At 41.4% G+C, this 13,262-nt stretch overlaps 1 protein-coding gene across 8 annotated transcripts in view; it reads left to right on the top strand.

Annotated features, from left to right (window-relative positions):
• The window catches only part of ahctf1 (AT hook containing transcription factor 1), a 172,030-nt gene that overhangs the window by 78,552 nt on the left and 80,216 nt on the right, over nucleotides 1-13,262 (top strand). For 7 of the 8 annotated variants that reach the window (XM_063055491.1, XM_063055489.1, XM_063055490.1 and 4 more), the window contains one exon: nucleotides 5,641-5,769. In XM_063055491.1, coding sequence (XP_062911561.1) covers nucleotides 5,649-5,769 — 121 coding nt within the window. In that variant the 5' untranslated portion in view covers nucleotides 5,641-5,648. Of the gene's footprint in view, nucleotides 1-4,881; nucleotides 4,901-5,640; nucleotides 5,770-13,262 lie in introns of those variants that run through there. The other variant, XM_063055494.1, reaches the window with a different exon arrangement.

The following is a 13,262-nucleotide window of genomic DNA, read 5'->3' as shown; positions in this document are numbered from 1 at the left end:
GAACGATATTAATAAGCTGGAAATAGTGCAAAGAAGATTTACGAGAATGTTGCCAGAACTCAAGAGTCAGAGTTACAGGGAGAGGTTAGGCAGGCTAAGAGAATTTGGAATATAGGACACTGGAGTGATCTTACAGAGGTGAATAAAATCATGAAAAGTGTAGATAGGATGAATGCACAATATTTTTCTTCAGATGAAAGGCATCAGAAAGTAGAGGGCATAGGTTTAAGATGAGAGGGGAAAGATTTAAATCGGACCTGAAGGGCAACTCCTTCAAATGTAGGGTGGTGCCTGTATGGAAGAGCTGTTGGAGGAAGTAGCTTGTTTGTTTGTTAATGTATTTATATTTATTGAGATACATTGTGAATAGAACCTTTTGGTCCCCTGATTTAACCCAAGCCTAATCACGGGACAGTTTACAATGACCAATTAACTTACCAACTGGAATGTACCTGGAGGAAACTCATGTGTTCACAGGGAAAATGTACAAACTTCTGGCGGGAAGTTTGGAACTATGATAACATTTAAAAGACACTCAAGAACATGGATAGGAAAGGTTTAGCGTAATATAGGCCAAACATGAGTAAATGGTTTCTCTGCTGTATTACTACATAATTTTTATAGTGGTTAATAAAATTTGGAGTTCAACATATTGATGCAGTCACAATGAAGGCATGTCAGTGGTTATACTTCATTAGAAGCTTGAGGAGCTTTGGCATGTCACCAAAGACTCCAGAACAAATTTCTACTGATGTACCAAGGGGAGCATTCTGACTGGTTGTATCACTGTCTGGTACGGATGCACCAATGTACATGATTGTAAGAGGCTATAGAGGGTTCCAGACTCAACCAGCTCCATCACAGGCACAAACTTTCTCACCATTAAGGACCCTCACCATCCAGATATGCCTCTTTCTCATTACTGCCATCAGAGAGGAGGAACAGGAGGCTAAAGACCCACACTCAATGTTTCATGAACAGATTCTTCCCCTCTGCCATCAGATTTCTGAAAGGTCTATAAACTCATGAACACTACCTCGCTATATACCTTTAATACTATTTATAGTGCCTGCACTGTACTGCTGCCACAAAGCAACAAATTTCACCACTTGCGTCAGTGACAATAAACCGGATTCTGTTTCTGATCTTTTTCCCAGGACGGAGGAGTCTTGAACTAGAGTGAAAAAATTTAATATATGGGTGGCAGCATTTATAGGGGATCTAAAAGCAGGATTTTCAAACAGCAGTGAATATCTGGAATGAGCTGCCATAGGAAGTAGCAGAAACAGATATAATTACAATGTTTAAATGGCATTTGGACAGTTACCTGGGTCGAAAAGATAGATGAGGACTGGATGAGCACAAATGGGATGTGTGCAGATTGCATGGATGAGGTGGGCATTAAGGGCCTATTTCTGTTCTGTATGTTTGAGTCTATGAGACCCTTCTTTTTACCTAACAATAATTCCTTTGTGGATTTATTTGCTACACAATCCACTCTGTCATGGATTAAATCAAGTTGACTTTAATGCATCTACTTTAAATGTTTTCAATACTTATTGGTTCCATTTTATTAACACCTTTTGGCAAGGCAATGAAAGGGACTTTCAAAAAAATAATTGTTTTCTTCAAAAAGTTCCAAACAAATTTCCTTAACCTTTCTGTTTCTCTCCTCCTTTCCCTCAATGCTCTGCAATGGAAGCGCAGAAACAAATATCGCTGTGATGATTGTACGTTCTAGCATCAATTGTTTGGCAACAATAAAGTATAACTAAGAGTAGGAGTTCATTTGTGAACAGAACTTTGCATTAGATTGTGCCAGTGGCTCTCACCCTCCTCTTACGGGGAGATTTGCTCACACTGTTTGATGGATTTAAAATTAAACCCAAAGTAGTGATCTTAACAGATGAGAACATTGAAACACATAAGAAGATTAGAGCAAGCAATTCCAAGAAGCAGTGCGGGATAGTAAATCTGGAAGGTCTAATAGGCTCAACTACATTTACTTTAATGCAAGGAGAGGTAGATAAACTCAGAACATTGCTTACCGCAGTACTGTGGCGATTATAGCTATTATGGAAATATGGTTAAGGGATGGACAGGGCTCGCATCTGTTTTCGGGGGTATTGATGCTTCATTTGTGTTAGGTGGAGGTGAGAGAGGAAAGGAAGTTGTACTTCTAATCAGGGAGAGCACTACAACACTACTTGGAAGCGATGTCCACTGAGATCATGTGGTAGATCTTGGAAATGAGAAAAAAGCTATCATTTTGATGCGATTATATTATAGGGCTCCTAATACTCAGTGGGAATTAGTGAGGCAAATATGTAGTGAAATCACAGGTAAGAATAGGAATAATAGCATTGTAATAGTTGATGATTTTAACTTACCTTGTATTGACTGGTCCTATCTGAGTTCTGGTTGTTGGAGCAGAATTTAAGTATGTCATAAAGTTTTCTGAAGCAATAGGTAGATAACCTCACTTGAGAGGAGGCTACACTCAATCTCTTTTAAGAAAGGGAGGCTGGGCAAGACTTTTGATGTGTCAGAGAGCACTTTGGGACCAATGACTATAAATTCTATTATTTTCTGGCTCTGGGGAAAAAACAAGGACTGATCCTCAAGTTAAAATCCTAAATGGGGGAAGTCTAATTTCAATGGCATCAGAGAGGAACTCATAGAAGCTCTTTGCTGGTAGAGGGATGTCTGGCAAGTGGTAAGCCGGCATGATTGGGGAACCCTGACTGAGGAATATTGAGGTTCTGGTTTCAGTAAAGAAAGAACATGTCATTTATAGGCATCTGGGATCAGGCAAGCCTTGAGAAGCACAAGTAATGTTGGAGTGCACTTAAGAAGGAAATTCAGAGGGTGAAGAAGGGCCATGAGACATCCCTGCCAGACAACTTAACAAAAATTCCTATAACGTTGAAAAACTTATTAGCTAAGGAAAGAATAAAAGAGTAGTGTGGTGTATGGCATATTTGCCATTATCAGCCAAAGCAATGTATAAGAGGAGGGATGCCATGTTACAGTTGTACAAAATATTGGTTAGACTGCACTTTATTCAATATGGTGTGCATTTATATTTCTCACCCTATCAGAAGGAAATGATTTAGCTCGAGAGTGTTGTGTGGATTGGAGGCTTGAATTATTAAAAGAGATTATGTAAGAGATTATTCCTGGTGGCGTGAAGGCTGGAGGTGTTATGTTAAGGGTATATAAAATGATGAGAGGCACATAATGGGTAGATGGCCAGTGTCTGTTTTCCATGTTAGGGGCGTACGTCTAAGATGAAAGGGATTTTTCACAAAGGTTGGTTGTTGGGATCTGGTAGGGCACGAACGGCATTTAAGAGGCACCTTTACAGGTACTTGAATGAGCAAGCCCAGATGGATAAACAATTCATATATGATAGCTGCCGTAGACATGGTGGTCCAGTCTTTCATAATATATTAGATCAGATTAGATTGTGAGGACACGCAGTCCTCTTTTATTGTCATTTAGTAGTGCATGCATCAAGAAATGATACAATGTTTTTCCAGAATGATATCACAGAAAACACATGACAAACCAAGACTGAAAAACTGACAAAAACCACATAATTATAACATATAGTTACAACAGTGCAAAGCAATACCGTAATTTGATAAGAACAGACCATGGGCATGGTAAAATCTCAAAGTCACTCGGAAGTCCTATCATCTTATGCAGACAGTAAACCTCCAGCGCCGCGAACTTGCCGATGCAGCATCCCGGAAGCATCCGACTCCCGAGTCCATCCGAAAACTCCAAGCCTCTGACCAGCTCTCCGACACCGATGCAACGAGCACCATCTCTGCCGAGCGCTTCGACCCCGGCCCCGGCCACAGGCAATAGGCAAGGCTGAGGATTTGGGGCCTTCCCTCCGGAGATTCTCGATCGCACAGTAGCAGCGGCAGCGAAGCAGGCATTTCAGAAGTTTCTCCAGATGTTCCTCTGTGCTTCTTCACGTCTGTCTCTATCAAATCAGGATTGTGCACGGCATCCTACTTCACAGATACGATACCATTCGGAACAGCCGCGTGCGCTGTATCGCGCCGCCATCTTTTCCTCCCTCCAGATATGTGAAAGAATAATCAGCACATGTCAACTTCAGCAGCTCCATTCCTCTGTGTTAAAGCTCCTAGTCATTCCTAGTCTACGTGACCTTCTGTAACCTCATTCCAGTTCTATTATGGTGCAGACAAGTATCAAACTCAAAATGGTACTGCTTGCTGTGATTTTGATCATTATATCTGGAAAGGAATTAAAATATGAACAGTATGCAAAGGAATAAGTGAATTTTGGTTAATTGGGGCACATCAGGACAGTATATTTTGGCCCTATTAAGCAGCTGCCCCAATTAGCTGAAGTTTCATGAAAATAGTTTAAAAAAAAGGTAGATGTTTAAAAAATAAACTGAATAACAATTGAATGTACTTAATTGAAATGCAGAGCAAATTATAGCACTACCAATACGACTGGTGGTTGTCCTTTGATCGACAATGACATGAAACCTGTGTGGGAGAATTTTTGAAATGTAAAAGCCTTTGAACAGGGGCATTTACACTCTCACTCTCGCAAGTCTGGGTCCTCTGGTACGAGTAGTCATCTCAACTGGGGTTGGTTTTGATTGTAGTGAATGACCTTGACTTCTGTGCCTTGTTATGTCCTTCGCTCTCCATGTAGCGTTGCAGAACCACCTTCCTGGCCGTTGGATCTCACTGTAGATCTCATTTGCCCAGTCCACCAAAGCTGATTTCTCATGCTATGGCAAGCAAGTTCTTATCTCACTGGGTATGAGACCCACCGGCTACCCTCACCTAGTTGGGGGATCAGTGTGTGGCTGCTGTGGAATGCAAACAGCTACTTGGAGCTACAGGTGAGAGCTGAGTATCTGGTGGGGAGCAAAGCCAAGATTCAAGATGATTGTTGATACTTTCAAATTCTTATTCGTTCCTAACTTGTTGTAGTGAAATCATTTCGTTTTTACTCCTGGGGCTGTTTCTGGCATTTCCAAGCATGAATCCTTTAAACTACAGTGAGCAAAAGAGTTCAGAGTTGTTTTGCTGCTTAATTTTCACCAATTGTTAGTGACTAAAATCACTGGTTTTGGTATACAAACAAGTACAACTGGCGATATTTTTAAATTGTTTATTCTAAGCACGGTGTATTGCTAAATGGCCACACAAGCACACATGACTGATGCTAGGTAGATACTGTCTGGGAGCAGTATACTGTCCCAGTTAAGCCACATGCTGTCCCAAACAAATGAAGGAAATCCTGGCTATTTTCTTGGTTACTTTTTGTTCTTTAAGAGTTGTCCGAAATAAGTGGCTACCCCAATTAACCAATGGCCTAATTAACTGGAATCCACTGTATTATAAATAACAAGCATTCTTGTCTGACTTCCCCATAGTTACGGAATAGCCACAGAATTCATTTCCAAAATATGCTTTCAATAACATTTGACAATAATTTGGACATTGGCATTCAGTTGCAATGTAATATGGAATCATTTAACCTGCTCCACACCCTAAGCGTTACACGTTAGTAAGGTTTTAACTGGTGAAATATTGCTCAGTTGCTCTGTATCTCATGTTTTATTTTGTTTTATTTCAGAGTGAAGTATGTGTGAACTAACAGCACAAGTCACGAGTAGTCTACTGCAGTTTCCAGAAGTGACCATTGAAGCTCTTAGTGATGATGATTCAGCACAAGATGTAGGACTATATGGGAAAATTGCAACAGGTAAGACATAAATATGTTCACCCAAAACCTGCATATCTTATTTGTCTTCCATGCCATTTAACTAAACAATTTTTGTCTTTGGAATGCAAGAACGTGGACTGCAGTATTTGTAGAATTTTTAGGTACAACATGTTTGTATTTCTTTATCCCCATTTAAAGGTAATTTATAGATAATGCTAAATATCAATGTGCTTTGACTGCAGAGTGCAGTATATTACCAGAAAAGGTAATGTTACTTTTATGTTAGCTTTTTTTCCTTGTTGATGTTCAGGTTGTGACTTTGAACACTTTGGTTCAAGTTATTGATTCTGTTTAGTTTGTCCTTGATTTAGTTCAATAATAGCATAAAAGTTGCTAAAACTTTCCAGGAATACAAGACTTTTTGTGTACAACTTTGTGCAAGTATTCTTGGGTCTGGTAGGTGTAAGCATCAAAAGTTGTAAATATATTTTGCTGAAAAGATATTTCTGACTCGAATATCTTGCCAGTTGTTCTTTGCAAACCATACAAGCTGCAGATGACAAACTGAATTTTATTTTGGGCCCAAACTCAAAAGATAGAATCTCTTAAGGCTGATTTATACTTGTGCGTCAAATGTACGGCGTAGCGGGGTACCCTACGCTGTATCTACGCCAAACCCTACGCTGTAGCCTAACATGCACCTCTCCCAGAATGTAACTGCGCGTTGCGGCGTCGCAGACTGCAGCTACTGTGATTGGTCCGCTTGGTTGCATCGCATTTCCTCCTACGCCGCAATAGCTTGCCATTGGGCGACTGAAGGGCAGGGAAGGAACTCGGGCTGCAATGCTTTCCGTAAAGCTTTACAGACCTCCGAAATTATGGAGGACCCTGTGCTTGATGCCAGTTTGCAGCTAGCTGCTACAGCCTGTTGACTTCCACCTGAAGCTAAAACTCGAATGGTGATTGCCAGTCTCTGAGTATACTGTGCGTACACTGATGCGAAGTAAACAGTTGGAGACGATGAACCAAATCGTCAAATCTACCTGCGACATCCGAAAATATTTGAAATGCATTTCCTCGTCCCTGTCTCTCAGTGGCTGGACAAGCACAGAAAATTCACCCTTCTTCAGTTTCAGTCGCCATTGTTTGAAGTTTGAGTTTCTTCGTGTTGAGTTTCAACACGAAGAAACTCAACACAGTGGCATAGAAACCCCACTGCCAACTAGCGTTTTGGCGGTGAATTACAGAGCGATGTGGACACACCAACGCACAAGTATAAATGCTCACAACAGCGTAGCCCACTTGCGTAGGCTACGGTGTAAGCTAGTATGCACAAGTATAAATCAGCCTTTATGTATTTGATAGCAATTTGTCAAGAAGTGGTAAATATCTATGTTTTGTTGTGAGAGAAGGCCAAGACTCAAGACTACTGACACAAACTCTAATAGGCATCCTTTGACCATTTTCTTGGATGACCCAATCCACAAGGATTTTCATGCTGTGTCCACTTGTAGAATAAAAATGCATGTTAGCCACACAGATGGGATGGTTTCTTCCCTTCTTACCCCCCCCAAAAAAAAAGAACACTAAAATGGGTACCTAGGGAGAATTAAGTGTGCTTAAAGTCAATATAGTGACCAAGTTGAGCACATGTTATTTCTATCCCTTAGAATTGTAAAATCTGCAATTAATTTAAGGAAAGTATGCATACAAAGGCTCAACACTGCTCTGTGTCATGTGTTCTAGAAAGATTTTGTTGTTGCAGCAGACGAGAATGTGAATTTTAATGCCATTAAGATGAAATATATTCCAGCCAGCTCCAGCTCTTTCTTTAGAGATGTTGTCGTCCAATTTAAGAGCCTTACTGTCTGTTGAAGATGTGTGTGGGGATTAATCAAAAGCATTACAGCTGTTCAGGATTTGCTGGATCTGTACTAGTGTAAATACTGTGAAACATGTCAGATGAGTAGAAGTTGGAAGCAGAAAACAACATCGTTACCAATGAGCCACCTGTTGTCAAATATATATACAAAGCTCTTCATTTATTTGAGAGAACAGCTAATATCTGTTTGACTGTTGTTACAAAGCTAGCAAGTCAGCATTTTTTTTAACCTCTCAGGTCATCTCCCCTTCTCTGTCTGGCCTTGTCTCAGTCTGCAACCCAATCCTTTCCCTCGTATGATAACTTTCTGAGGCTACTTTTACTGGAGTACTAGTGATTTTTGTTAATGTGCAGCATTTTACATCATTGCTAGTTAAGTTTCAGTTTGAAATTTTTTAGTAATTTATTCTAAATGGCTGTTGTATATAAGAGTTGACATGTTCATTTCAGAACCAAAGGAAATCTGGGTCACCTTAAAAATAATTGTTTGAAAGTACAGTTCTTCATTGTGAGTTTTCTGATGAAGTCATTCATTTAAGTTTGAGTAGTTATCGTTATTTGATTAAGAAGATCTGCATCTTTTATGCATGTCCAAAATTCAGAAGAACATTAGACCACCAGGTCATAAGATACAGGAGCAGAATTAGGCTATTTGGCCTTTCAGGTCTGCTCCACCATTTCATTGCGGCTGATCCATTTCCCTCTCAACCCCATTCTCCGGCCTTTTCCCCATAACCTTTCACATCTTGACTAAATAAGAATCTTATCAACATCTGCTTCAAATACTCAATCACCTGGCCTCCACAGCTGCCTGTGGCAACTAATTCCACAGATTCACCACCCTCTGGCTAAGTAAATTCCTCCTTTACTCCATTCAAAATGGATGCCCCTGTATTCTGAGGTTGTGCCCTCTGATCCTAGACTGCCTCACTATAGGAAACATCTTCTCCACTTCCACTCTATCTAGGCCTTTCAACATTCGATTGGTTTCAATGAGATCTCCCTTCTTTCTGCTAAACTCTAAAAATTAGAAGCCCAGAGCCATCAAATGTTCTTCACATGATAAGCCTTGTGAACCTTTTCTGAAGCCTTTCCAACGTTAGCACATTCTTTCTTAGATTAGGAGCCCTAAGCTGCTCACAATGCTTCAAATGAGTCCTCACCAGTGCCTTTGAAAGCCTGAGCATTACATCCTTTTCTCAAAATGAATGCCAACATTGCATTTGCCTTCCTCACCACTGACCTAACTGCAAGTTAACCTTTGGGGAATCCTGCACAGGGACTCCCAAATCCCATTGCACCTCATAATTTTAAATTTTCTCTGTTTGGAAAATAGTCTACACTTTTATTCCTGCTACAGGACACAGGATCATTTGAATTAGGAACCGTAGGAAGTAAGTACAGTAAATTCCGGCGTATAAGCTGACCCCCCCCCCCCCCCCGCCATCCCATTTTCAAGGTTAAAAATGTGACTTTTTCATGTTACCTTTGTATAAGCCGACCCCTTTTGTCGAGGTTTCTGATTTAACCAGAAAAGATCACAAGATCTCACATGCCGTTACTCAGCTTTGCCGGATCCGGAACCTGGAAATTTTGTGACCAGTACCTGCTAAGAAAATAGGCCTACACATTGTAGAGCGTTATAAGGAAATTCTTAATAAATAAATCAGGGAGGGAAGTTTTGGATTAGGTTCCCAATGGTAAAGAATCCTCTGAAATGTAACCCCCGTGAAACCATTTAACGCCCATCGTAATCTCGTTAAAACATAACACAGGATCAGTACATGTACCCAGTATTGAGTTTGCGACCACCACGTACAAAAGATTAAAACGAATGCGATATGATGCTGGCTTCAAGCTGAAGGTTGTTGATTTTGCTAAAAGAACGAATAATTCTGCAGCCGCTAAGAAGTTTAGTGTAAATGAGAAACAAGTGAGAGAGTGGAGAAAGGCAGAGGACACACTGAGGGAAATGCCAAAGACGAAATGTGCAAACCGCAGGAAAACATGCCAGTGGCCAAAACTGGAAGAAAAAGTTTTAGAGTGGGTGAATCACCAGCGATCGTCTGGATACATTGTTACCAGAGAAATGATTTGACTTCAAGTGTTGAAATGGGCCGAAAAACACTGTGAGGTCAGTGAAAATTTCAAATCTACGTGAAGTTGGTGCACCCGATTTATGAATAGACGTGATCTTGTGTTGAGACAAAAAACAAAGATTGCTCAAAAGTTGCCAAACGACCTCGAGAATAAGATTGTGGCCTTCCAATCGGTTGTAATCAAGCATCAAAAGGCACATTCTTACCCGCTCTCATTGATTGGCAGCATGAACGAGACACCAATGTTTTTTGATTTTGCTGGCAACCACACTGTTAATCAGAAGGGGAGGAAAAAGTCCCGGGGGTGTTGTTTACGTTTAAGAACGCGGCTGGATGGACGAAGCGGGTTGCTTGAAGTGGGTTAAAGAGGTGTGGCGTCGACGTCCCGAAGGTTTCAGGAAGGAAAAGTCGCTACTTGTCCGGGACATGTTCAAAGCGCACTTGTCAGGTGAGACAAAAGCAGCATTGAAAGCTGAAAATACGGACATTGCAGTCATTCCCGGTGGTTTGACGTCTGTGCTCCAGCCACAAGCTGTGAGTTTAAACAAACCATTCAAAGAATTCATGCGTCAACAGTGGAACGAATGGATAATGTCTGGAAATCAGTCATTCACTCCAGCGGGAAATATGAGGGCCGCATCTCTAGCTACAGTTTGCGAGTGGGTAGCGCAGTCGTAGGGGGAAATGAAGGCCAAGTGCATTGTGAAGGCCTTCCAGAAGTGCCATATCAGCAATGCTTTGGATGGTACTGAAGATCATTTGCTTTGGGAAGAAGATGATGGAGATTTGGCCGCCAGTAAAGCTGCAAATGATGATGTCGAAGCAGAAATTGACAATCCTTACGATGATATGGTGACTGCTGAAGAATGGAACACGATTTTCAGAGAGTCAGATAATGAAGAGTGTAAGAGATTCAAGCTCTGAACATTTGACGACAACAGTGTGTACAAGTAAATTGAGAAACAGAATGTGTTTTGTAGATCTTTTCTTTTGTGTAGATTTCATAAGCATTTGTGTTTGACTCAAAAACAGCCAATAAATACGACCTGTCTTCCATGTATTCGTTTTTCCAAAGTTGGCACCCTCTGTATAAGCCAACCACCTAATTTTAGGACCAAAATTTAGGGCCAAATTCTGGGCTTATACACCAGAATTTACGGTATATATATTTTTTGAAAGTGCTAGAGAAGCTGGTGGAGAAGTAGACAGTTCCCAATAACCTATGGGTGGCTGTAACCGTGAACACTGGTTCTTATCATAGATCCTGGAATTTCTGGAGAATGGAGTCAAAGAGTTCTGGAGCATTGCATGGGATTTGTGCTTGAGGAACCCACGTTATTCACGATCTTTATCAACAGTTTAGCTTAGAGGGACCAAATAAACGCGTTCGTGAAATTTGACATAAAAGCTATTGGAATTCAGAAGGAAGCTGGTTGTAGAGATTTTAAGAGGAAAGAGAAAAGCGTAGTGAGTGGGAAGGAATGGCATGCGCAATGTACTGTGAAGTTTCCTGTGTTGTGCACTGCGGTTGATAAGCAGAGTATTTTTTTAGATGTTGAAACAGTAATAATATTGATGTTCAAGGGGTTCCCTTTAGACAAGTCTTGAAAACTTGGAATCAAAGTTGAAATCCACAGGGATTTTGGGGTCAAGTTCATAGCTGTCTGAAAGTGGCTTGGCAAGTAGATAGGGTGATGAAGAAAGTCTGTTGCATGCTTGCCTTCATTGGTTGGAGTATTGAGTAAAGCCATAAGATATAGGAGCAGAAGTAGGCAATTCGGCCCATTGAGTCTGCTCCGCCATTCAATCATGGGCTGATCGAATTCTTCCAGTCATCCCCACACCCCCATCTTCTCCCCATACCCTTTGATGCCCTGGCTAATCAAGAACCTATCTATCTTTGCCTTAAGTGCACCCAGTGACTTGGCCTCCACAGCCCCTTGCAGCAACAAATTCCACAGATTTGCCACCCTCTGACACAAATAATTTCTCCGCATCTCTGTTCTAAATGGCGTCCTTCAATCCTGAAGTCATGCGCTCTTGTCCTGGACTCCCCTACCATAGGAAATAATTTTGCCATATCTAATCTGTTCAGGCCTTTTAACATTTGGAATGTTTCTATGAGATCCCCCCCCTCATTCTCCTGAACTCCAGGGAATACAGCCCAAGAGCGACCAGACGTTCCTCATAAGGTAACCCTTTCATTCCTGGAATCAGTCTCGTGAATCATCTCTGAACCCTCTCCAATGTCAGTATATCCTTTCTAAAATAAGGAGCCCAAAACTGCACACAAATACTCTTAAGTGTGGTCTCACGAGTGCCTTATAGAGCCTCAACATCACATCCCTGCTCTTAAATTCTATACTTCTAGAAATGAATTCCAACATTGCATTTGCCTTCTTCACCACCGACTCAACCTGGAGGTTAACCTTTAGGGTATCCTGCACAAGGACTCCCAAGTCCCTTTGCATCTCTGCATTTTGAATTCTCTCCCCATCTAAATAATAGTCTGCCCGTTTATTTCTTCCACTGAAGTGCATGACCATAGACTTCCCAACATTGTATTTCATTTGCCACTTCTTTGCCCATTCCCCTAAACTATCTTAAGTCTCGTTGCAGGCTCTGTTTCCTCAATACTACCGGCTCCTCTAGCTTTCTTTGTATCATCGGCAAATTTAGCTACAAATTCATTAATCCCATAGTCCAAATCATTGACATACATCATAAAAAGCAGTGGTAGCAATACCGACCCCTGTGGAACTCCACTGGTAACCGGCAGCCAGCCAGAATAGGATCTCTTTATTTCGACTCTGTTTTCTGCCGATCAGCCAATGCTGTACCCATGCTAGTAACTTGCCTGGAATTCCATGGGCTCTTATCCTGCTAAGCACTAAGTAGCCTCATGAGTGGCACCTTGTCAAAGGCCTTCTGAAAATCCAAGTACACCACTCCCGCTGCATCTCCTTTGTCTACCCTGCTTGTAATTTGCTCAAAAAATTGCAGTAGGTTAATCAGGCAGGGCTTTCCTTTCAGGGAACCATGCTGGCTTTGGCCTGTCTTGTCATGTGTCTCCAGGTACTCTGTAATCTCATCCCTAACAATCGATTCCAACAACTTCCGAACCACTGATGTCAGGCTAACAGGTCTATAGTTTCCTTTCTGCTGCCTCCCACTCTTCTTAAATAGCGGAGTAACATCTGCAATTTTCCGGTCATCCAGTATAATGCCAGAATCGATTCTTGAAAGCTCGTTGTTAATGCCTCCGCAATCTCTCCAGCTTCTTCCTTCAGAACCCGAGGGTGCATTCCATCAGGTCCAGGAGATTTATCCACCCTCAGACCATTAAGCTTCCTGAGCACCTTCTCAGTCGTAATTTTCACTGCACATACTTCACTTCCCTGACACTCTTGAATATCTGGTATACTGCAGGTGTCTTCCACTGTGGAGACTGATGCAAAATACGCATTCAGTTCCTCTGCTGTCTCTGCGTCCCTTATTACAATACCTCCAGCATCATTTTCTGTTGGTCCTATATCTACCCTCGAGTCTCT

This window comes from Mobula hypostoma, chromosome 8 (assembly GCF_963921235.1).
Source record: "Mobula hypostoma chromosome 8, sMobHyp1.1, whole genome shotgun sequence".
NCBI classification, from domain to species: domain Eukaryota; kingdom Metazoa; phylum Chordata; class Chondrichthyes; order Myliobatiformes; family Myliobatidae; genus Mobula; species Mobula hypostoma.
This window is presented reverse-complemented; position numbering and strand designations above follow the sequence as displayed.